The following is a 25,932-nucleotide window of genomic DNA, read 5'->3' as shown; positions in this document are numbered from 1 at the left end:
CTGTGGATACCCCTTGAGTACAGTGAACTCATTGTCATGTTCAAGAGACCAGTTTAAGATGATTGAGCTTTGTGACATGGCATGTTATTCTGCTGGAAGTAGCCGTCAGAAGATGGGTACACTGCAGTCATAAAGGGATGGACATGGTCCGCAACAATACTCAGGTAGGCTGTGGCATTTAAACAGTGCTCAGTTGGTACTAAGGGGCCCAAAGTGTGTCCAGAAAATATCCCCCACACCATTACACCACCACCACCAGACTGAACCATTGATACTACCATCTGAATGCTTCTGCAGAAATTGAGACTGATCAGACCAGGCAACATTTTTCTAATCTTCAATTGTCCAATTTTGGTGAACCTATGCAAATTGTAGCCTCAGTTGCCTGTTCTTAGCTGACAGGAGTGGCACCTGGTGTGGTCTCCTGCTGCTGTAGCCTATCAGCTTCAAGGGTCAACATGTTCTGCATTCAGAGTTGCTCTTCGGTTTTAACGAGTGGTTATCTGAGTTACTGTTGTCTTTCTATCAGCTCGAACCAGTCTGGCCATTCTCCTCTGACCTCTGGCATCAACAAGACATTTTCACCCAGAGAATTCCCAATTACTCGATATACTCTCTTTTTCAGACCATTCTCTGTAAACCTTAGTGATGGTTGTGCATGAAAATCCCAGTAGTTCAGCAGTTTCTGAAATACTCAGAGCAGCTCGGCTGGCACCAACAATCATGCCACGTTCAAAGTTGCTTACATCACTTTTCTTCCACATTCTGATGCTCGGTTTGACCTTCAGCAGGTTGTCTCAACAATGTCTACATGCCTAGATGCATTGAGTTGTTACCATGTGATTGGCTGATTAGATATTTGCATTAACAAGCAGTTGAACAGGTGCTCCTAATAAAGTGGCCAGTGAGTGTAGTTTAGTAATTAATATAATACATTGCCACCCAGTGACAGGATATTATATTTACTACTAAATTATATATATTGTAATTGTTACAACAAGTCAGTGTTAACTTCCTCCAACACCCCTACTCAACAACCACCCTTTACTTCAGTCCCATTCTGGATCTTAGTTTTACAAATTTGTTTTATTTGAGTGGATTTGTCATAGCAAATGCGATCATTCTATCAGTCTCACAGTATGAAAACACAATCACTTTTTGTTCTACTAAATCATGAATGTAATGGTGTCTGACATCAATGTGCTTTGTTCTTGCCTTGATCTTCTCACTGGTTGCAAGCTTAATGCATTTGATTGTCCTCATGTAAGACTGTCAGATTGGATATTGGCCCTCCAAGACCTTCTAGTAACTGGCGCAACCAAACAACTTCTTTACTGGCATAGGCAGCCAAGATAAATTCTGCTTCTGTCAAAGATAAAGCTACTAAAGTCTTCTTCTTGCTGGACCAGGATAGAGGACTGTCTCCTAACTTGAATAAATAACAAATTGTGGATTTACAAGTGTTGAGGTCACCTGCCCAATCAGAGTCCACATATACTATGAGGTTGATGTTATCAGTTGCAGACAATTTCAAACTCAAGTCTCTTGTCTGTTTGAGATACCTCATGACCCTCTTGATTGAATGCCAGTCTCTTTGAGACTGCAGCTGCAATGTCTGGACACGTGGTGGTTGCAATATACAGAAGTGCCCCCACTGCTTGTCGGTACTGTTCATTAGTAGGGAGAAGATCTTCTTCACCTTCCAACTTTAAATACTCTGTGTCTTTTCCGAGAATGTTCACCTTTTTCATTTTTGTTGTTTTTCATCCTGCTGTTAGTACTAAAAAAAACATGCATGGTAGGCTGAAGTCATGTTTAGCTAAATAATTAAGACTGTGTCACTCAATTTTCTGTTTAAAGAATTAATAACAAAAAAAAAAATCATGATTAGGGAATGTCCTGGGTTTGCCCTTTGCATTACATAAACATTCAAAGAATGAATGAAGACGGCAATTTCTCTCATTTAAAATAACTCTCATTGTGAAATTCCTGTTTTTGTACCATTTAGCATTTCCTCATAATTCTGAACATTAAGATTATTTATTGAGATAAAATCTATAAATAAACAAAGTAGTGCTCTTTTTTCCAAATTTTATACAAAATTTGTGTACAGATCATATTAAAGGTTAATCAGTACTGCAGTAGGAAAAAAAGCAAATAAAAAAAAAACTCCAGCAATGAGAACAGAGGGCCATGGAGGATTAACTACTGATACAACTTCACAGCTATATTACTTCTTTCAGTTTAAATGCATTCTTGCAATTCTTCATTATAAAAATATAGAAAAGTATGTTACAAATATCCCCTGTTGTTAAGAAACAATTCCGTTTGAAGGTACTTGCAGTGTTGGAAACATGGATGGTAAAAGAGCTCTTAAAATCCCATATCTTCCTCATACAATATCATGAAACATTTTACCACTTCAGTCCAGCTAATTAAGCTATTTTAATTATGAGTTACCTTGTATTTGAACTTCCAGTAACATTTATTTTTGAAGAAAATCATGAATTCACACATTGCTAAAATATTTTTCTAAGTGCTGTGAAACATATTTGGATGTATCAGTTCTATCTTATCATCTCACAAAGAGAGAAATCCTTTATCATATCCCTTCTGGCTCTCACCCGGAGTAGAACAACTTCCTTTCCCTTAATATCAGAACTCAGTGCATACATAACGCTGGAGCTATAGTCCCAGAAGACTGTAAATGTCAGCAAAATGTATCTCCTTAGTTGGATAAACTACACTTTACCTCTGCCTATTTCAGGATAATCTTGCAGACATCATTAAACCTAAATGTTGCTGATAAGATGTACAGTTCTATGAAGCATCTGAAGCTTCCATGTGTAATACAAAGTGAAGGGCTGTTCACTCTTATCTTCTTTAGTTGTGACATTAGCACATGAAAAGCTATTTTTCAGCGCCATTACCATAATATTTTTAAGTGTGTGGATTAACCAGTTCTACTCTTTGAAAATGTTCAGCCATAAATCACAATTTTTAAACAGTGGATTACTACTTACAAATCTCAACACACTCAGAACAATACCAACTAGGTGCACAGTTACACTATTCCCTGCATCCTGAGGCATTCTTAGTTTTAAGAGCAACTGATTTGTGAGGTAAACAGCTCCAATACCTGCTCTGTTAAAAGTGCACCACAGTAATTTCCATCTTATTCAAAGAACTGCATCCTGCCTGTTAGAGGCCTAGAAGAGCAGTGGTTTGCAAACTATTGGAGCAATCCCAGGACACCACAATCCCTACTGTATTTCTTTTTAAGCTTATTCAGAGTGTATTGCATCCTACAATGACAATGTTTATTTCCTTAGGATAATTACCAGGGCTAACTCCAGAATCACTTCTGAAGTCCTTTTAAATCTACTGAAACAACTTCAAGTCCCATGTTAAGACTGTATCACTCTATCAGTCATCAGTTACAGTGGAACAAGTGATCATAACTGTCCTGGAATTTATGCCAGCCCCCATACATGATTACTGTACACAGCTGGTTTAGAGTTTGAACTGGTCACTCACAATACCTCTCCTAATACTGAACTCTGGAGAAGATCTTCTCAAGTAACCTCTGCAATTAAAAGACTTGTGGTACCCTGGCAACAGCAGTTCAGCCATAATAACAGCTAAAAGGGGGTTCAGCCAGTTTTGGGGGTTCTTCTTTTTTTTAAGATGTCTCGTGTTAGATTTCTGGCTTCTTACATTACTTGAGACTTTCTCAATTGTGAATTAATCAAATAAGCTGCAAATGTTAATACAATATGCAAGTTCTCCCAGCACTGAAGTCTCATGATTCACAAAGAGGTAACTGGCACAAAAGTTAAATTTCATGGCAATGGCAAGCATCATTTCAATCGTAAAACATATTTTGTGTTTTCTTTCACATATTTGGCTTTGATTTATTTATAAGCACCTTGTTAGCAGCAAGATTAGTGCTGCAGCTTCATAGACCCAAGGACCTGAACTTAATTTGTGGCCAAGTCATTATACTGTATAACATACAAGGTGTGACAATTTAATTCTTAGAATGAACTTGTAGAAAAAATGTGAGCATATTTGTGCACTAGTGTCTACTGTCATCTTCAAAGTTACCTCCTTCCACAGCTTGGCATTTAGTTAGATGATGTTGTCATTGCTAGAAACATACCTGGGACTCAGTTTCTGAAATACCCTTGTATTTATTTTTGGGAAGAGCCAGAAATCAAGAAGAGGCTATTTACAAGTCAGGAGAATAGGGTGGACGATCCAATTTGATAATTAATTTCTTAGTCATGGCTTGGGGCAAGATGGATACTCAGCTTCTGGCAGTCATCTTCTTAGCTGTTCTTGAACCTGTTATACCACTTAAAGACACTTGACTTTTTCATAGCACCCTTACAGTACACACCTCCAAAGTGTTAGTAACACTTTGTAGCATGGGTGACACTACACGCCCATTCTAGGGATTAAATTGTCACACCTCATATTTAATTCAGTTTAATTCATGGTCAGTGATTGTGAAACATTTAAAAGCTAAATTCTAATACTCATTTTTATTTTGCTAAAGAATTAAACTGTGAAGGTTCTGTAAATTTCAGAGTAATTATAAATATAAATGAAGTATTTAATGATTTTCAGAGTGGTGACAGAAAATTATTGCTATAATTAAAAAAATGATATCAAATAAATTACTGTGACAAGGTAGCATTTACTTGAGTACTCTGGGAAGATAATGATGATATATATATATATATATATATATATATATATATGTATATTGTAGCGAGTTCCTCTTAAGTTGGTTAAGAAGCTCAGAACACACAAAAACCTCCTACTCTTAGGATAATTTAATTCTATTAGGTACAAAACCCGACAGAACCTGAGCCCCAATTTCATGTCCCCAGATGGAATTGTCTTTTATGAATTTATACAAAAAAAAAGAAACAATCACCCAAACAATTATTTAACCAAACAAAAAGAATATATATTATAAATCAAACAAAACATACCCATCTAAATACACACACACACACACACACATATATATATATATATATATATATATATATATATATACACACACATATAAACAAATATAAATTAGACACACTCACAATCCCCACACGTTCCCCAGTCCCTTTTATATTTGTTTAAAGTCTCTAGCCACACGGCCTGGGAAGTCTGTGATAAATTCAGCAATCCAGTCAGATACGCTCTGCTGACTCGTATACTGTATTAATATGGTAAAAGAAGCAATCTCACCGGCCTGGCGACGATTCTTTGTTAAAAGCTGAAATCCTGTCATCCGGGTGTCTCTGCGTTAGCGTCCTTCCATGGCCGCCGCCCAATACTATCCACTTGCAGAGCCACAGCACCATACGTCACCGCAGCTTCAGACCCGCAGTTGTAGACCCGGAAGTGACGTTTCAGGACTGACTTCGTAACATTACTTTCGGAAGGTTTCGGCCGGTCTCGGCAAGCAAGTCTTCTCCAAGTCAGAACTGACGTCACCGCAGTTTGAGGACGGAGAATCGGAAGATAACTTTTGGAAGGTTTCGGCATGTTTCGGCAAAGCCCGGAAAGTAATGTCGGGTCAAGGACCCATTCAGAAATTAAAAGATAAAACTGAGAAGGAAAAACAGTACAACAAACTAAATAATACACATCCTTGTGAAGTTCGGAGGGTTTCTGCCATCACCTCGTGTCATACATCAAACTAAACAATACCGATCGTTTCTGTGAAATACACTATTAACATTTACGTTGTGTTCGGGTGTGTAGGAACCATTTAACATATCGACAAAATTAAAATCGTTAAGATTTGTGTTACTTGAAAATAGTTTTTCGTTTACATTCATGAAACGAAATATACAATATAATTACAATGTTTGCACCACGTTAGATTTTAGTAAAACATTAATAATAAAAGTGATTACATTTTTTAAAATGTACTATCCATGCGTGCAATATTGTTCTAAACCAATTTAGAATAAACATTTTAGCCAATCTAATATTTTTAAACATGTATGTGAAGATAACGACAATCCATATTCTATATTATGCTATATATTAATTGCCTTACATAGAACTGCTCTAGTTTTTGTCACTTATTATTATAAGCCACCAAAAAAATACTATTAATAACCCTAATTTATTTATATAGCACCCTTCCTATGCCAAAAATTCAGAAAGAACATCAAGACCTATATAACATTGGCTACAAATATTTCCACTAAATAAAGATAAATACAGGATATACAAAACATTCAAATAGAATAAAAGACAATAATCCAGACTAAAATACAACATATAATACTACAACAAATTTTTGAACAAATAACATAATTTGTGATAATGCAAACCCCGAGTCCCTGGACAGATAGAGGGGGTAAACTGAAAGAAGGGGCAGAATGTCAGGTCTGTTTAATGTCTTCTTAATCAAATGAGTTAAAAACAAATGAATGGAGTCAGCTGATGTCATTAATTTTGGGAGGTCATTCCACAGTCAGGGCGCTATATACAGGTGAAGACCCTGCTGTCACCCACAGAGTGCAGGTTAGTGGGGGGTTCAGAATCGGAGGACCTTAGTGGGCAGGTCAGTAACAGAATTTGATATTCAATCCTGTAAGACATAGGGAGCAGTGAAGGTGCAGCAGGATAATAATAATAATTCATTACATTTATATAGCGCTTTTCTCAGTATGGCTGGGATGTGCTCCCTGTCGGTGGTCCGTGTCAGGACTCTTGCAGTTGAGTTTTGAATCAGCTGGAGCTGTGATATACGATTAGAAGTGGCACCTGCCAACAGTTACTTACAATAATCAATGCTGGATGTGATAACACCAGGGACAAGATTCTCACCATTAGAAAAGGACAGGAATGAGCAAACATAAGAAAGGTGACACAGGTGGAAGTTTAATATGGCTTACATGGGTGAAATAAGAAAAGGAGGAATCAAAGTGACACCGAGATTCTTTGCAGTAAAAGAACGTCTGATGAGATCATCACCCAGAATGGCTGAAGAGGAGCTTGTTTTCTTAAGTTGCACTTTAGTGCCACTTTGCAGGAGTTCAGTTTTGTTGCAATTTCATTTTAAAGAGTTTTGCTCTGTTCAGGTTTTAATTTTACTTTAATTTCACTAAGGCAAGTTGTGAGCTGAGAAAGCTGTGATGAAGTGTCACTTTTAACACCGAAATAGATCTAAGCATCATCTGCATTAAAATGATAACCCAGTCCAAAGCTACGAATAACTTGCTCAAGGTGAAGCACAGAGATACAGAAGAGCAGAGGATGTCATTTCATTAACAAAGGGAAGTCAGATGGAGGAACTGCTGTGAGAAATTAAGGCGTGAGGGTTACCCTGGACATGACATAAGCTGCATGGCCACAACGCCATATGCAATAACTTTTACACAAACTGGGACAGGGGCTCCTCAAGATGAAGGTAACAATGCTTAGCACAATAAGGAAAAATAAGCCAGAGCTCCCATCTCAACTGCTGGCCACACAGAACAGGACAGTGAAGACCTTCATGTCTAAACAAATGACACATCCTTGGTGCACAATGTGACCTGCACAGGGATAGGAGATTCCATGGCCAGAAATGATAATGGACTATAATGCTACAAAAAGAGGAGTGGAGAATTTAGACAAAACATTACACTGGATGCTGGCCACAGGCAATTTTTTCAACATATTGAACATCTCCTAAAAAATACTTTTGTCATCTGGACAACCTTGAACCGAGACTGGAACAGGGAGAAGGAGACAGAGCCATCTTGGAGGAGCAGGGTAAACCATTGGTGACACCTCACATGCTACTGGGACGACATGTGCCAAAGACCCCAGCATGTACAGCCATTGTGTTAATTCAACAGTCCAATCCACAGAGGAACCAATGACGGCACCAGTAGTGTGTATGCATAGTGAGTGTGTTTGTGTGTCTCACTGTGTGAACTGTACAGGTATTACAGTATTGTGTAGAAAATGAAAATATTAAGTTCTGCTTGATAAACACACAGAATGTGATCTGAGAGTAAAGAGTAAACAAGTTATTTACATTGATTGTTAAAATAAAGTGACCATCTGATTTAAAAAAAAAAAAAGTCCCTCAATAGTACATATGTAGAAAAAATGTCAACATAAATTGAGATTCAACACAATTACCTTTCATGCTTCTCAAAGAGAAATTAAAATACAATGTTTGTAAACTACTGTATTTGTGAAGGACTGAAGTGTGAGGCTATGTAAAACTATTACATCAGTGTACTTCAGTAATGTGTGTAGTGACGTATAAAACCACAATATTACATTATTGCACAGCAGCATCTTCATAATGTCCAAGACCTCAAATCTTTCACTGCTGTACAAAATTATGTTCTGTCCTCCAAGGAAACCCTCAAAAAAAAAAACACTACATTATTATTTCCAAAAGGAGACATTTTTACTAATTTTCGTGTTTGTTCTGTGATGAAATATTTTTTAAAATTATTTTAAAAGAGCCTTTAGATAGCACTAAGTGGGCTTTAAAAATACTAACATAAGTAAGAAGAACTAATATCAATATTTCAAAATGAGCAGCAGACCCAAAAAAAGACTTGCAGTTAAATTGTTTATTTTCAAAAACTATCCACCATCAAAGGAAAACAGAAAAATCAAAGTATTATAAACTGAAATCAATAGAGTATTAATGAACAATAAAATACAAGTAACAATCAATGTAGCAACAGACAATAATTATACTGATTCATTAAATATGCAGTTTACTTTAAGTTTCATTTTATCCCGACATTCCTGAGTGAAAAGTTCCATATCATCCCTAAACTGAAAAATAAATACAAAGGGTTCTTTTGCCAAAATTAAATCTTCAGTTTCGACTGCATCGATGATGTCCTGGAGAGCTCGGCTTTGGTCCTCCTCCTCCATCTCCAGAAAATGGGGCTCAGACACGGCACCTCTGAACAACCGTCTATGTTGGCGCAACCATTTTACTGCAGTGTGGAGGTCCTTTTTTATTAGTGGTTCCTTTAGATAAAAGACCACAAAGAGAATTAAACAAAACATGTATTTCTACATGCCCATTTAAATCATATTAGATATTAACTGTATACCTCCTCACCTTTAGTGAACGCCTTTGTCCTGCACGAAATATTCACACGTTAGCCACAGAGAAAGAGATAACTTCCAACAGCAAAGTTCTCCAATAGAATAAAGCACCAGCACCTCCTGATCAAGGGTAAATCACACTGCCATGCAGAGGGAAAAAAACAAAGAACATTTAAACCAGTAACAGATATTAACAAATAATCAGAGACATAAGTGAAAGCTTACAGCTGTGAAGTCAAATGGCGCATTCAAGACAAGGTGCAGAGCATATTGTGGAGCACACAGAAGAATTATTTCAAATTAATATTTAATCTATTTGCATACAGTACAGTGCACACTCTACTTACCACAATTTATTTATAGTGGTTCTAAAGTATTCCCAACCTAAAAAATAAGTTTCTTTGATTGTCTCACCATCAACATGAATACTCCACAATCCACTCACCCAACCAACTGCTGTTGAAGATTCCGAAATTGAAATGGATTCATATCACCTACTGCAAGTTACAAAACAATGACCATTACTTGTAGTTCTCTCAATGACATCCCTATAAACTAACCTTGTTTTTAATTAGTATCCATGTGCCTGAAGATATTCGTTTTGTCTTGTTACTGTAACAAAAACAAATAAGTCTTTCACATACAAATGTAAATATCCAATATGTGCTGATAATTAGGTAGAGTAAGAAAATCTTGATGTAAGCAGAATACAAGCACAACTTCTTAAAGTAGGCATGTGTTGTTTATCAGTATTAGTGTGACTGCATTTTGCATGTGAATAACTTAAATATTTACAATACACACTTGAATTAATTTAAAAAAATTTGCAATGCTTAGAAACTTAAAACGTAATTAATATCAACCTCATTGTTTTAAATATTACATGTACACATAAATTGGTGATCAAAATTAGAGAACATTTATGAACACTTATTTTTTTCAAATATTGTTAATCTTAACTATACAAAATGATACAGGTGATCACCAGTACCTAATAATTCAATACGAAATACAAAATTTGCAGAAAGAAAATAAAAAGAAAGTAAAACAGGGGTGATATATACTGTGCTTATTTCCTGGCTCTTGCTCTTGTAAGCTCTTCAGCCACTGTGTTTTGAATTAAATTAAGTCTGTTATCAGCCACAAAGCCTTACGGTGATCCATGTAGAAGTAATAAAAGCACAGATAAGTTATTTAGCATCATGGAATGCTAACATAATCTAAGTTTTGCAATACAGTGATCCCTCGCTATATCGCGCTTTGCCTTTCGCGGCTTCACTCCATCGCGGATTTTATAAGTAAGCATATTTAAATATATATCGCGGATTTTTCGCTGCTTCGCGGGTTTCTGCGGACAATGGGTCTTTTAATTTCTGGTACATGCTTCCTCAGTTGATTTGCCCAGTTGATTTCATACAAGGGACGCTATTGGCAGATGGCTGAGAAGCTACCCAACTTACTTTCTCTCTCTCTCTCTCTTGCGCTGACGTAGGGGGGTGTGAGCAGGGGGGCTGTGTGCAGCTGCTTCCTGAAGGACATGCTGCACGTTGCTTCGCATACTTAAAAGCTCAAAGGGCACGTATTGATTTTTGACTTTATTTGTTTTTCTGTGGCTCTCTCTCTCTTCCTGCTCCTGATAGAGGGGGTGTGAGCTGCCGCCTTCAACAGCTTTGTACCGGCGGTGCTTCGCATACTTAAAAGCCAAAAAGCCCTATTGATTTTTTTTTTTGACTGCTTGCTTTGCACTCCTTTGAAAAGGAAGATATGTTTGCATTCTTTTAATTGTGAGACAGAACTGTCATCTCTGTCTTGTCATGGAGCACAGTTTAAACTTTTGAAAAAGAGACAAATGTTTGTTTGCAGTGTTTGAATAACGTTCCTGTCTCTCTACAACCTCCTGTGTTTCTGCGCAAATCTGTGACCCAAGCATGACATTCTAAAAATAACCATATAAACATATGGTTTCTACTTCGCGGATTTTCCTATTTCGCGGGTGGCTCTGGAACGCAATCCCCACGATGGAGGAGGGATTACTGTATTTCTTAAGTAAAATGAAGGCTACTCTAGATACATATTTAGTATGTGTATCAAATGAAAGATCATAATTTTCACTGTAGATATACCCAAGTTTAGAATTAGTGTATCTTGAGTGATAGAGGCAGCTTTCGAACCAATGACTAGCACTTCTGTTTTGTTAGATTTCAACAAATGAAAATTTCAAGGAATCTACTTTCTACTAGGTAAACCTCTATTTTAGAACACTGAGATGGTTCATGTAGTTGATCAGATGAATATCATGGTCTATAGTATCAAATGTGGCACTTACTGTAGATGCTATACTATGGGCCTAAAAATGCAACCATGGTCAGTGGATTGCAAATCATTGAATACTTTGACTAATGCAGTACCTGGGTAAAAATGTTACAAGAGATTACTTTTATTTGCAAAAATATAGAGAACCGCTTACCTACACCTTTCTCTAAATTTTAGAAATACAAGAAAGATTAGAAAATTGGTCTATAATTTGATAGATCACAGTTAAAAAGATTTTTTTTACCTTAAGAAGAGGTTATTAGCCAGTATAAATAATGTAGATACATATCCAAGATTTAAAAACTAATTTATAATACTTAAATGTGGCTTACCAGAGAGAAAGTAAAAGATCTTTCACAAATGTAGTAAAAAAAATGACGGAAGATTTAGACTTGTTAACTAATGCACCAAATTCTGAACATTCAATTTGGGCAAAGGGTTTTAATTTCACAGCTTTCTTAAAAACAACATCATTTGACACTACTTCACTGGCTAAATAAGAAAACATAATTTATTATAAAGTGGTGTATAATTTTGAAGCTTATCCCTAGATTACTTTCTCATTTAAAGACTTAATGTTCACTTCTTAACCGAACAGGAATATGTTTACTGTTTCATTTTCATTTAAAAAAGTCGCGCCCACCCCCCAAAAAAGAAAAGAATTAAAAGTTAAATAAACACTACGTTAACATTCGTTAGGAAATGAATGGATGGATGGATGGCTGGATGAATACAATTTATAAAATATATAACACACAATAAAACGGAACTTAAAAGATCTTAATTTAAGTTAAATATCGTCTTAAAATACTGGGAATTTTCCGTTCATCAAGAACATAGACTGAACTTTGGGCAAAATGCATTTTTATCGTATTTTGCTGACAATGCAACATTAAGTGTCGATTTCCCCAGTTTTTATGAGGCAAACCACCGTAACCAGTGTTGCAGTCATTAACAATTAACTCGCCTGCCAAAGATTACATACATGTAAACGTAACGTTAACTTTTTAAACTGTTTTGAAAAACGTTTTGCAAAATGTACAGTTTTATAATTATAGTTAAGAATAACAGGAGTAATAATAATAATAATAACAATACCGTGCTGTTTTGTGTCATATTTTGTTTGTGCTCGAAAATGCTGCGCTCGTGCTAAAAACCAAGACTTGTGTTCGATAAATGGAGGTGTTGTTTTCGGCTTGCCTAGAAATGGTAACGTCACTTCCGGGTCTAAAACTGCGGGTCTACAACTGCGGGTCTGAAACTGCGGTGACGTATGGTGCTGTGGCTCTGCAAGTGGATGCTTCTCGCCTGAGTCGGCGACTACGGTAGTCGTCATTTTAAAATGATTTTTTAAAACATTTCCAACTAAAAAATAAAGTGTGGCCTACCGTGACTGTTTGCGTCGAGTTTGGATAAATAGGGTATTCGTAAACTTTGCAGCATGAATCTGGAAACTAGGTGGTCGTGAGTAATTCAAACAGATAACGGCGTCGGTGGTGTGGGTGTTTGTTCAGGAGAAAGAGGAATTAAAAATGTCATGTTTTTGCTATTTTAATTTCCGAAATAGCAAAACTCAAGTCAGCAGTGTACAGTATAGGCGAGTGATAACAGTGTCGTGGTAAAATAAACCTCAATGAACCGGCGCATATCAGTTTAATCTACATAATTCAGTTTATCAGATGTGTTAACGGTGAACAAATTAAGCTTCTTGAACAAACCCGTATGAACAGGATACCAGTCTATGGTAGGGAACCCTCACGTAAAGTGTAGTACCGATTTACAGTCACCGTGATCAGCTTTGGGGCGTAGGAGGAAAGCGGCGTGCTTGAACACATACACTCTGGACCTAAATCGCATTAGTTATGAAGAAGTGGTGCTAACCGTGGCGCCTAAACACAAATGTACGTCCAACCAAAAAAAAGTCGTTTTTTTCCTGGAGGGTGTTGTGCAAAATCAAAAGTAAAACCCCTATAAAATATTTTATTTCAGCGAATTCAAAATTTTATTTCTTTTTAGTAATTTTACAGACCATTTGGCACTGCTTGCGTTTCAGTTTAATCAGATCAAGAATATGCCGTTATGAGATCTTTATTTATTGTTATAATTATTTATTAATTTAATCTTTATTGTTTAACCTTTATGTGATCCTATATTACTTATTTTGAACTTTATTTTTGTGAGTCAATTCTTCTTTTTTTCTTATACCTGGAAAGATGTTTGATTTCAGAAATTGTTAAAAATGCCCCAGTTGTGTATTTCCCAATAAATGCACCTTAGCTCAGGCTGCACTCAGGTGGGGTCTATTGCGTGGAATATTTGAAAACACAGGCAGATGTAATTTAATAAAGGAGGTGGGAGGGAGATACGTAAATAACATCCCTGATAAAAATCAAGACCACACTCTGCACACTATTTCATATTATTCACTTCTCTGACAGACATTACAGCACCCTCTTTGGGTGGGAAATACTTTTTTTTTTTTTTTTTTTTTACAATGGTTGCGAAACTGATTTTGGTTTCTCCTAGCCAGACTGCACAAGAATGTATTGCAGGAAATATGAGCTCTTCACTGTCTTTCTCTTAAGTCAGTCACTACAAACTAAAGCGCGAAGTAAAAGTGGTCTAATGGTTCAGTAACCTAGAGACCAGTGTGTTTACTACCAAAGATAGGAAAAAGAGACGGCACTCTGAGAGGGGTCTGTGGTCAGAATGGGCGGGGAGTGCGGAGGTGTACTTTCAGGATCACAACCTACTTTGTGAAAAACTGTCAAGCTGTGAGTCACCTAAAAGTGTCCCTTTGATTCTACTGAGACTGTTTGGCAAACCAACTTCGTGAAACTATTGTCTTGTGCAGTAATGTTCAAATGTTTAACGAGATGAACTAACGGTTTTGCTAGATAAATGAGTACCCAGGTTGGTGTGCAACAGTCCCTCTCGTAATATAGAATGGATTTTATTTTTTGTAAAGTACAAAACAAGACGTGGGTGTCACAATGCTGCCTCATGTCTCCAGGACCGGTGGCTGTCTCTGTGGACGTTGCACGTTCTCCCTGTGTTCGCATTGGTTTCCTCTGAGGACTCTGGTTTCCGCCCACATCCCGAACAGGTGCAGATTAGGTTAACTGGTCTGTTATGAGATAGTGTGTGTGGGTGTGTTTGTCAGTATGCATAACCGGTGGTGTACTGGCATCCCATCAAGGGTGTTCTGACGTTGTGTATGAAGCTGTTGAGATATGCTCCAACAACAACTTTAGCGGAAAATAAAAGCCAATTAAGTATTAGATTTAAATTTCTGGGTTTCAAATGATAATTCAATCCATTAAAAAGTTCATTCTCTAAGTAGTGTTTTATTTTTGCTTTTAGATTTTATGCAGAAAGGAGTACGTGGACAGACACACACTGAAAGCCATGGTAAGTGCCACATCTGTGGTTTTGCAACCTGTTTTGAAATTTCTCTTCAATTCATTAAAAGTATTCTATGGCATGTCTCTTTCCCAGAAGTGTCCTCAGATGAACTAACTCCACTCCACTCCAACTATTTATGGTTACTCCGATCAGCCACAACACTATAACCTCCCACGTAATATTGCATTGGTTCCCCTCATGCTGCCAAAACAGTTCTGACCCTTAGAGGCACTGACTCCACAAGATTTCTGAAGATGTTCTGTGGCACCAAAACATTAGCTGCAGATTCTTGAAGTCGTATAAGCTGCGTGCTGGGACCTCCATGGATTGGACTTCTTTTTTCAGCACATTCCACAGATGCTCAATCAGATTGAGCCAAGTCAATACCTTGAACTCTTGGCCATTTTCCTCACACCATTTTTGCATGGTGGCAAAGTCCATATTCTTTAGGGAGTACTATTGCCATGAAAGGGTGTATATGTGTGGTATGTGTCAAAGTCAGATTCACATAAATGCCACGACCCAAGGTTTCCCAGCAGAACATTGCCCCAAGCATCACACTTCTTCTACTGGCCTTGCCTTCTTCTCCTGCTCTCATCTCTTCCCGCAGATACACAATGCACATGCACCTGGCCATCCACGTTATGTCAAAGAAAACGTGAGTCATCAGACTAGGTCACCTTCTTTCATTGCTCCATGGTCCAGTTTTGATGTTTACATACCCATTGTAGGTACTATTGCTAGTGGACAGGGATCGGCATGGACACTGAATGGTCTGTGACTGAATAGCCCCATATCCAACAAGTTGCAATGCACTGTGTGTTTTGATATGTGTTTTCTCATGGAGAGCATTACATTTTTCAGCATTTTGTGCTGCAGTGGCTCTTTTATAAGATCAGACTAGACAGGCCAGCATCAATGAGCCTTTGGTGCCCACTTACCAGTTCACCGGTTGTTCTTCTTTGGGTCATTTTTGGTAGGTACTAACCATTGCATACTGGGAATACACCACAAGACCTCCCGTTTTGGAGATGCTCTGACCCAATCACCTAGCAATCACAATTTGGGCCTTGTCAAACTTGCTCAGATCCTTACCCATTTTCTGCTTCCAAAACATCACCTTCAAGAACTGGCTGTTCACTTGCTGTGTAAGATATCTCGTTGCTTGGCAGGTGCCATTGTAATGAGATAATCAATGTTATTCACTTCACCTTTCAGTAATTTTAATGTTGTGGCTCTTTGGTGTATGCACAGACTGTTAGCATTTCAAGGAGTTCCCAAAATGCATCATTTAGGTGTCACAGAAGGCTTGCTGTGTCATCAGCTCAAGCATTTTAGTTACACATTGTTTGCTGACACTCATTTTCAGGTAGTGTCAGGAACTGCCATTCCTGCAAGGAGTTCCGTATCCCCCTGTCCCGTCAGACTCTATCACTGCCAAAGAGTATTATCAGACTGAGGGCGGAGACTAAGGCGGGGCCAGGATGTTTTCTTATTTTCAGTTTCCGGGGTCAGTTGAGGTGACACAGTGTCCTTTTGGTGACTTCTTTTGAGTGGCTGAAACAAAATGCACAGTGGGAGTTTTTAACCACCTTGGGGTGTCATGACTAGGTGACTTTTTTTAGCCTTTGCCCAATTCTATTGTATTGTCAATGATTCTAGCAACTTATTAGAAATTGTATTTATATTTAATCTGAAAACATTTAACTTAAATGTTTACTTTTTAAACTTGAAGGACTCTAACTTTTTTGAAAGTTAAGAAAAAAATCTTTGTTTCTTTGAAAATGTAATAGAATAGCTTTGCTTTTCTTTTATTTGCCCGCTGAGTTACTGTATATGATGCCAACGGTCACTTGAGTAATGCCGTCTTCTAACTGGATGATTTAGTAATGGGACAGCTTTCATTCATGTACTGTAGAATACACAACAGCAAACAATAATGCTGATACATTTACAGCGGGACGCATTTGACCTCCACTAAAATGAAGTCACTAGTTTGCAGTTGTTAATTAAGAAGTACATTAGGGTGTGGGGTTCATTGGTTATCGCAGCTTCTTCTTTGATCCAATGATCGCAGTTCAAATCCTGTACCTGATTGCTGTACATGTCAAGATCGCCCAATTTCCCCATGTGGTTTTTCTTCTCAAATCCTAAAGGTGCGATGACTTGTTAGATGGAATTTGGGCCTGTGGAACTGTGGGCGTGTGAGCAGTAAGTGGGCCCTGCGATGGACTGGCACCTCTGTCTAAGGCTGTTTCCTGCCTTGGGCCCATTGCTGCTGGAATCGGCTCTGGCTCCCATAACCCTGAATTTGATTACGAGGGTTTGAAAATGTTACATTATTTAAAAGTAAATCTTTGACAGTAAAGATAGAGAAGGAGTAATTTAGTAAACAGTGGCTCAGGGCAAAATACTGATTCTGTACGTTAGGTTGAGTTGAACTCAACTGTGACAATTCCCCAGCATGGACCAGTGCATGCACTCCATGTTCCATTCCAAAACGATGCAGCTTCAGTTAAATTTGCTAGTGCTGGAAGAGTTCTGTTTGTTCTACAGCTCCGGCATACATAGAACACCTGGTAGGAAAACACATCATAACACCATTCTGTGTGTACTTTGAAGTAATGAGGACAAATCGGGGTTGGAGGAGCCTCTTTCAAAAAAGTAAAAAAAAAAAAAAGCAGAAGAGAAATTAAGAAAATGAGGGATGTGGTTTGAGCTTTGGTTTTTCTTGTCAAGCTGTGCACCTGAGTGGCAAACACTTGATAGTCTGATGCAAGGGTGATTAGAATGCTCCACGGTAGGCGCATGATGAGAAACGTGACAACAGTGCAGAAAGCCCACTCTGCAGTCTCGACTGCAACATCTGTGCACCACTTGAAAGTGGATGATTGCATGAAGGAAGTAGATAAAACTTCTATTTTTCATCACCACAGTAGAAAAGATTTACTTTTGACTTTCTTTATACTAGTGCAGCATTTGTATTTTGTTAAAAGCAAAAACTTGAGCAGCACAGCCTTCAGTGCTTTCTTCTCAATTTACATATCAACTGTAGTTAAACTGGATAGTCTGACCCATACCCTGCCACTGTTTTAGTGATTTGATTGTAGCTAACCAAAAATGAGTTAGGAAGGAATGAGTTGTCTCCTGTTATCTTTTGCTAATATTGTTGACCCACCCTCTATTCATTTGAAAGCAAGCTGGTGGTCTTTCCATTTGAAGTGTTTCATTTTCTCTCTCGGTCTGCAAAGACCGGCTCACCAATGAACTGGCCATGAACATGCGATTATTCCATATCTATTAATTCCAATACATGATCTTTGATTGGGGATGCTAAACAATGTGATCAAGTTATGTGTGTTTATGGGTGAATGCTTATTTAGCAAAGGGATGGCCCTTATCTCTTTCCTGCTGCTGTACTGGCACGTTCCACCATATTGGGCTAAGAGGAGGAAAATGTATGGTGCGAACAGTAGGAGGCACTCCAGCTCCCCAAACACCTAACACAACAGGCACAGACACAAGTTATAAGGGCAGAGTCTTTCATTCGTGGGAAACTCTTCCTGATAAGCATTTCCCACCCCTGTAGCCACAAATATACACAATAAGCACAAGTACAGCAGAGCACAACTGTTTTCCTTCCTTCTTTCCTGGGTCACTGCCTCCTCCAGTCCTCGCAAGCTTTATCCTCCTCCTCCCGACTCTGGCTTCATGATGAGGCAGGCAGCTCCTTTATTTAAGCCACCAAGGAAGTGCTTCTGATCTTCCACACATGTGGTCTGTAAGCACTTATGGGTGAAGTGGAAACCCTATATCAAAGTGACTCCTGAATCCTGCAGTTCCCCCTGGCAGCCCCCATGGGACTTAATAGGACTGTCCTGTGGGAATGCAATACCCGGCATGCCCTACGGGTACCTATGTGAGGATCTGAGACTGGGCTCGCTGCCGATTAGCGTCTTGGGGGAGCTAAAGCTTTGTGTAAGTTATCTTCCCCTGTCCTTCGATTCTGAAGTCATCCCGACCAGGTAAGAACGCTGGCTGTCCTTCACAATGGGAATAAATACAATAAGCTAGTTCGCCCATTGCTGATCTTGTACTCCCAAGGAGCCCCACAATTCAGTCTACCTTAAGAAGCCATTAATAGAAAGTGTTCAGCCACATTAAAGTAATGTTTTAATCCAGTAGAGTCAAAATTAAATAAACCTGCAATTATGTTTGTTTTTTCTTGCAGGACTATCTTACTACGTCCTCCGACTATGACTACAGTGCTATTTCTACCACTGATGAAAATACCTATTGTGACAAGACATCTGTGAGAGATTTTCAAGCAATGTACGCTCCAATTTTGTACGGGATCGTCTGTTTGTTGGGTGCCCTAGGCAACTTGTTAGTCGTCGGTATCTATGCCCATTTCAAAAACCGCCTGAAGACAATGACAGATGTGTATTTGCTGAACCTTGCCATAGCAGATCTCCTCTTCCTCTTCACCCTGCCTTTCTGGGCAGTGAGTGCTAACAGACGTTGGCTTTTTGGAACTGGCATGTGCAAACTCGTACATTTTATCTACAGGATCAACTTTTTTAGCTGCATGCTGCTTCTCACGTGCATCAGTGTTGACCGGTATTTTGCTATCGTCCAAGCTGCAAAGGCCCAGAAGTCTAAAGTTAAGCGGCTTCTCTACAGCAAGCTGGTTTGTATAGGTGTTTGGTTGCTAGCTGGATTGTTATCTGTTCCAGAGGTCATTTTAGCCAAAACCAGAGGGGACTTTGAAGAAAGTTCATGTGAATTGGTCTACCCAGCAGCTCTAAGTAAGAGTCTGAAAATTTTTGTTTCTGCCATGCAAGTTTGTGTGGGCTTCTTCATTCCCTTCATTGTGATGGCATTTTGTTACTCTGTGATTGTCAAGACCCTATTGCAAGCCAAAAACTTTGAAAAGCACAAGGCACTGAAGGTTATAATTGCTGTGGTGGCCGTTTTTGTTGTTTCACAACTGCCTTACAATAGCTTATTGATTGTAAAAGCCATAGATGTTGCCAGTGCCACTATCACCGACTGTGAAATCGTGAAGAAGATCGACATTGCACACCAGGTGACACAGAGTATAGCATATATGCACTGTTGTCTCAATCCTATTTTGTATGCCTTCATCGGTGTACGCTTTAGAAATGACTTGATCAAAATCCTTAGGTCAGTGCACTATATAAGTCAAAAGAAGATGAACAACTTTTTCTCTGGTCCTAAGAGATCCTCAATGTTGTCAGAAACAGAAGTCACAGGAGCCTTATCTCTATAGAGATTTGCAATGTGCTATGGAATGGAAGCTTCAGTCAATGACCACAGAGTTGGAGGATGGCCAAGATGTGGCAGTGAGGAAGGAAATGCTCTGTTACTTGGTCTTGTGCCATCCTTGACTAGTCTACTGTACACTTGGCAGGTACACAATGTGATGGCATCCTATTTTCATTGCTCTGTGTGTTCTTCTAAAGCACAGCTGTTAATGTGGAAGATGGAATAAAATTTCAAACTATGGTTCAAATAAACAGAGATGACCTGGGAAATGTTTGCCTATTGAAATAGACATTTTGGTTACTTTACCCGGTCTTCACCAGCAATTTCTTGTATATGGAAGCATTAAGGAAGCTTTTCAGCTGAGCAGCAGGTGTCCTTCAAGTTAACATCACCATCACATACATCTCTTTATAGACTGGGCATGGACTTGTACATGTTTGTAAATACATTTCAGTCAATGTTCTGTATATTTGTGGTAATATATTTGAATTGTTAATTTGTGAGTTTGTCTGTGTATGTATGTGTGTCATAAAATAAGACAAAATTGTATTCTTTTAGACATTTTTTATGCATTTTATCTGTATTTCTTTTCATGTTCTATGCACATCTAATAAAGTTATTTACAATTTCAATCCTGGACTACTTTTTGCATTAACTTTATCTGAAATATAAGCATTTGAATAAAATAGTTTTAGGCCCATTAGGCTCCAGATAAGGCTGCAGATCGTTTTTAAGTAACATTTTTAATTCTTTTAGATGTGAAGGGTATGACATTTTCCACACTCGCAGCTTTGGAATGATACCTCACACCCTTCTGGATGTAAAGTATTTCCAAATTCATTCAACAATTTAAGTTGGTTTATTGTGTTAATCAGATCATGTTTGGCTCGCACCTAACACAGAAGGTACTGGTTAATGTCTTAGGTTCTTTTTCAGATGGGGGGAATAGGAAGAAATGTCAAAATCAACTATGTACCTGTTACCAGTAACCTCTAACTTGTCTTACTGTCTGTTCTGTATGTTCAACCCTTGGGAACTCTATGGCATGCTGTTTTACTTTCAAACCTTTACTTCAACCCAATTCACCACAAGTAGAGGACTCCATAAAGGAATTCCATTGTGCCCTTAAGGAGCTGCAGTTAGACAAGACACTAACAAACTAACCTCCCAGGCCACAAGTAGCAATCATACAGAGAGACTGGATTTAAGCTTTCACTAACAAACAACTGTATGTGCATATGCATCAAAACCAATGACAAGTTGGTCTCCTCCGCTGCGAGAGATGGACGTCTGAAGCGGAGCTCCGTTAGCAGCATTGTTATTTTTTAATATTATTTCTTTGTTATCCTGAGACATCCTGTATTTATCCAACCCGAGGGTTCTACTGCAGTGTATGCAACCATATATAAACATGGTCAGTAAGAAAGGGGCTCAGAAAGAAATGGAAAAGAAAACTAAACCTACATCCAAACCCAGAGCAGTAAGTCCAAGTTCAAACTCAAGGTACAGCCTTTCAGAGACTGACCTGGAACAGATGGGCGAAAGCCCTGACTCCTCAGGACCACGATCTGCTGCATCATCTCCAGTTAAGAGCGAAATGGGGAGTGAATGTGCGAGTGACGCAGGTCACATTAGCTCGCCAATTGGAGAAGATCATTTGAAACTGGAAAAGGCTTTGCAGTTCGCGCTTTCACCTACTCCACGTGAGCCGGGAACATCGGCTGTAATAGAGCCTGCTGCTTCACCTATGGTGTTTGAAAGCAGAAATGACCTGTCCGAACTGAAGGTGATGATCGCTGCGTTAAAGCAAAAGATAAAAAAATGATACAAAGAAAAGCGAGAAGGCAAGTGAGAAGCTGCTATGGCGGGAGCTGCAAGAGCTGCGGCAGGATAACAAAGACTCAGAGAAGCGCATATATGTCCGCTTTGAGGAGGCCTTTAATGCTATGCTGGATAAAATTGAGGAGCACATTCAGGAAAGCGCGTCTAAACTGAGCATACTGTCAATCAGCTGGAGGATGTTAAGCAGGCATTCACAACTCGAATTGAAATAGCCGAAAATCTAGCATCCACCGCTGATGGAAAAGCAACAGCTGCCAGTTCCGAATGCAAAAAACTCGGAGACAGACTTGCTGCTCTGGAAGATGGAAACAGAAGGAATAATATTAGAATCGAAGGTCTGCCTGAGAATCGTCAAAACCAATGACAGCAAGGACAAAGTGAAACATAGAAACAAACAACCTGGGTGGGTTAAATCTTCATGAAGTCCCAGCAGCAACAGGAAAAAACTGGTGAGTATTCCCAGGTGGCTCCTTTTGTTAGTTCTAGATTATGTCTTCTCAATCCAAGATGAAGAGGATTTCTTTCTGAGGAAAAGAACAAACTGAAAAAGTGTCAACTTATCATCTCTGCTACCAGATGCCATGTTGACATTTTACACATTCAAAGTAAAATGAAGGAAAACATCATTATCATTTTAACTCATCAGCAGTGAACTCATCCCACACCCAACTTGAGGTTAGTTCCCTGGGACTCTGAGTTCAAACAAACCCGACTATGCAAAACCCTCTAATATCCCACATTGTGTTTCATCTCTCCCAGCATACACTGCACTCCCGTTCAGCTTAAATTGTTCAGTCTGACATTTGTCAGGTGAAAAGTTTAAACATTCCCTTAGACATAAGCTGTAGTGGTCCTAACTGGGTTACACCAACTTATCCATGCATGTGAATAGACAAGAGATCTAAAGGTGGCTGTGGTGCATCAAGACACCACGTTTCTTTTTAAAAAATACAACTTTCCACCAAATAAATTCAATACACTATCCTCACCTGTTATCATATACATTTAATAATAAGTAAACTGAAGGTACTGTAGATCTCTCACAAGATAATATACCTGACGTCCAGTTTTGTGGTATCATTTTGCTGCTTTTTCAAAGGGCCTTAAGGGTAAGATGCTACTTCGAAGTACCGTTTAACTTGTACCTTTCAATCTATCTGCCTGGATTGAATACAGAGGAAAGGTGCTAAAAGTGCACGTAGGGCAAGAGATACCAAATATTTTAAAATTATTCTATTACCTGTCTTCAACAGGCAGCATGGCTAGTAAAATTTAAAGTAAGAATTTGTAATCATTCCTAACACATTATTTTCTATGTACAAGTTAAAACTTGTTTAAAAATCAACCTCATCAACTTCCTTAATTTTTCATCAATATCTATGCTTGAATGTAGTTTAACTAGTAATGAGGAGCACATTGATCACGTTTCAGGACTTAATCCACTAATTTCACAGCATGCACATCTCAATGGTTTTGAATGACAATGGAAGATTAAGAACTCAGGCACCTTGTTGTGAATCAGCACAAAACATTGTTATTCATTTTAGAACTGTACATCATACGTATCTTTCAAGATTAAAATTATCCAAATTATATTAGGGGCTAAATCTTATCTCAGGTAAGGTCAGGTCAGGTTGGGGAGCATGCACTGGTACAGTGTGATGCTGCACCCACCACACGACGAAGCAGCTTGGGATCCTGGTTGGCAACCCCCCCAGGCAGACACGCGGTCCAGTCCCAACCTCCGGAAATGACCATTTATCTGCCACACCTAGGTGTTACAGCTGCTCGGGTCCTCAACAATGAGGATCCTGTGAGCCGGATCACCCTCGGGGAATCATGCCACATGGCAAAAGTGCAGTATCTGATGCTCCCACACAATGCAGATAATGTGCCTCATTCAGGACTCCATTAGCAACCGCTCATTCGATACAAAGTCAAACCAGCGGTACTCAAGTATTCTCCAAAGAGACACAATACCAAAGGAGTCCAGTCTTCATCACAGGATAGCGTCATGTCCCTCAAGTGTACACAAGTGTATAGCAAGACAGGAAGCACCAGGCCTCCAAAGACTTGGACCTTCATCGTTTTGCAAAGAAATCAGGAGCGCCACACACCCCTTTCCAGCAACCTCATGACCCCCCATGCTCTCCCAATCAAGTCCACTGACTTCATAGGAAGAGTCACCAGAGACATGATTGTCACTGCTGAGGTAAATAAACCTTGATACTCCCTCCGTAGACAGACACACTGCTGATGGCTGTGCCCAAGAGGTCATTAAAGGCCTGGATCTTGGTTTTTATCCAGGACACTCGCAAGCCCAGACACTCAGACTCCTCGCTCCGTCTCTCGAGCACCCCGATCAGAGCCTCCATTGACTCAGCGAAGATCATAGCATCGTCAGCAAAGTCAAGATCCATGAATCTTTCTTCACCAACAAATACCCCACAGCTGCTTATCTTATCTTATCTTATCTTACCTTATCTTATCGAATCTTATCTTATCTTATCTTATCTGTGGCCACTACGTTGTGTTCTGGCCTCAATAAGGTTTATATTTTGGTATTGTTCTAACGTAATACTATTGTGGGAGATATTTGTTTTTTTTGTTACATAGTATTGGATTTTTTTCTAATCTTTTAATGACATTGTTTGGAGTAACATTAAACCAGCTCAGATTATATAATGTTACATTGATTGTGATTTCTTATACTTCATTAGACAGGCTTCAAGTTATCTTACAAAATGGAAAGAATCCTAATCCACCCTCTATATTGTAACTCAATCAGTCAGTCGTGTCTTGCATTATGTAAAAAATAGAAAAAGAATTATTTGCAAGAAATGGAGCAAAGCTTTTCCAGTATTTTCTAAGAACCCCTTATTGTTATTCTAAAATAAACAAACTTGTCGAGCCTCCAACTCTGTTTTGTTTTTCTTGGTGTCTTTTATTCACCCAGTTTACCAATGTGGGTATGGTAGTGTTTTAAGTGTTGATTATGATTTAATGCATTTTAATTTTGCAAATTTTATACTGATTGTATTTTGAGCCAATTGTGTTTTACATACTTCTATGTGTTCTTTCAGCTCAATAAAATGTATTGGAAAAAAAATGTAATCAATAAACAATAAATACAAATATTAATTCTGTAACTAGTCTTATCAGAGAATTCCTGCTAAGTTTGTGATTGGAACCACTCTATGTATATAATGAAGATGGAACTTCAAAAGACCTCCACGTTTTAAGGTTTAGAGGGTCATTATAGTCACGTATACAGAGAATGGTGAAATTTTTACTTGCATGCACTGATCGACATTTAACATGCTGCCACTCTCCAGTGGCATGATTAGTTCATTTGAAACTTCTGTCTTCCTCACCTGAATAATTCAAATATCAATGTCACATCATCTCCAGGAAAGGTGTACATCAGTCAACACTGATGATCTTGTGAATATGTAACAATGCATAACTTAAAAGAATATTCATTCATTTAGAATAATAAGCTGTGTATGAGCCATTTGCTAGTAATTTAAATTACGGTATATAAATGTTTGCATAAATATTAGTGCATGGTCTATGGGAGGTTCCTACAACCCCCATTAGTTGAATTGAATTGGTCAGTTCTAGCTATTTCTAGCTTCTCTGAACATAATGGCTAACACAGTACAACACCCTACTATGTTCCCCGAAAATAAGACATTATTATTATTAATTATTATTAATTTTTCCTCCAAAAGACGCGCTACGGCTTATTTTCAGGGGATGTCTTGTTTTTCCATGAACAAAAATCTACATTTCTCTCTATTATAAAAAAAATCTTGGAAGGCTTGGAAGGAGACGATAGGTGATTTTCTCAGAGACACTTTAACGACCCGCAACACAAGGCAGTGAGACAAAAGGACAGCTGCTGCACAGGCTTTTAAATGATTGACACGCAGCACGACAGCAGTAAGACAACGGCTGATCCGACCGCGTCTGCTTAGCGTT

General features: G+C 38.5%; 1 protein-coding gene and 2 long non-coding RNA genes across 4 annotated transcripts in view; 1 reads left to right on the top strand and 2 right to left on the bottom strand.

Annotated features, from left to right (window-relative positions):
* The window catches only part of LOC114653623 (uncharacterized), a 28,182-nt gene extending 22,793 nt beyond the window's left edge, over positions 1–5,389 (bottom strand). For both annotated transcript variants that reach the window (XR_003716542.2, XR_003716543.2), the window contains exon 1: positions 5,257–5,389. This is a non-coding gene — a long non-coding RNA (uncharacterized LOC114653623). The remainder of the gene's footprint in view (positions 1–5,256) is intronic.
* A 3,399-nt stretch (positions 5,390–8,788) lies between these two features.
* LOC114653622 (uncharacterized) lies at positions 8,789–12,616 on the bottom strand. Its single transcript, XR_003716541.2, has 4 exons — positions 12,511–12,616; positions 9,660–9,711; positions 9,113–9,239; positions 8,789–9,018 (listed from the first exon to the last, which is right to left on the bottom strand). It is a non-coding gene; the product is annotated as an uncharacterized LOC114653622 (long non-coding RNA).
* An 88-nt stretch (positions 12,617–12,704) lies between these two features.
* On the top strand, positions 12,705–20,738 carry ccr9a (chemokine (C-C motif) receptor 9a). The gene is made up of 3 exons (XM_028804034.2): positions 12,705–12,737; positions 14,776–14,823; positions 19,049–20,738. The coding sequence occupies exons 2-3, from the start codon at positions 14,821–14,823 to the stop codon at positions 20,108–20,110; spliced, it is 1,065 nt and encodes a 354-aa protein (XP_028659867.2). The 5' UTR covers positions 12,705–12,737; positions 14,776–14,820; the 3' UTR covers positions 20,111–20,738.
* The last annotated feature ends 5,194 nt before the right edge of the window (positions 20,739–25,932 follow it).

Source organism: Erpetoichthys calabaricus, chromosome 6, assembly GCF_900747795.2.
Source record: "Erpetoichthys calabaricus chromosome 6, fErpCal1.3, whole genome shotgun sequence".
Lineage (NCBI taxonomy): Eukaryota > Metazoa > Chordata > Cladistia > Polypteriformes > Polypteridae > Erpetoichthys > Erpetoichthys calabaricus.
This window is presented reverse-complemented; position numbering and strand designations above follow the sequence as displayed.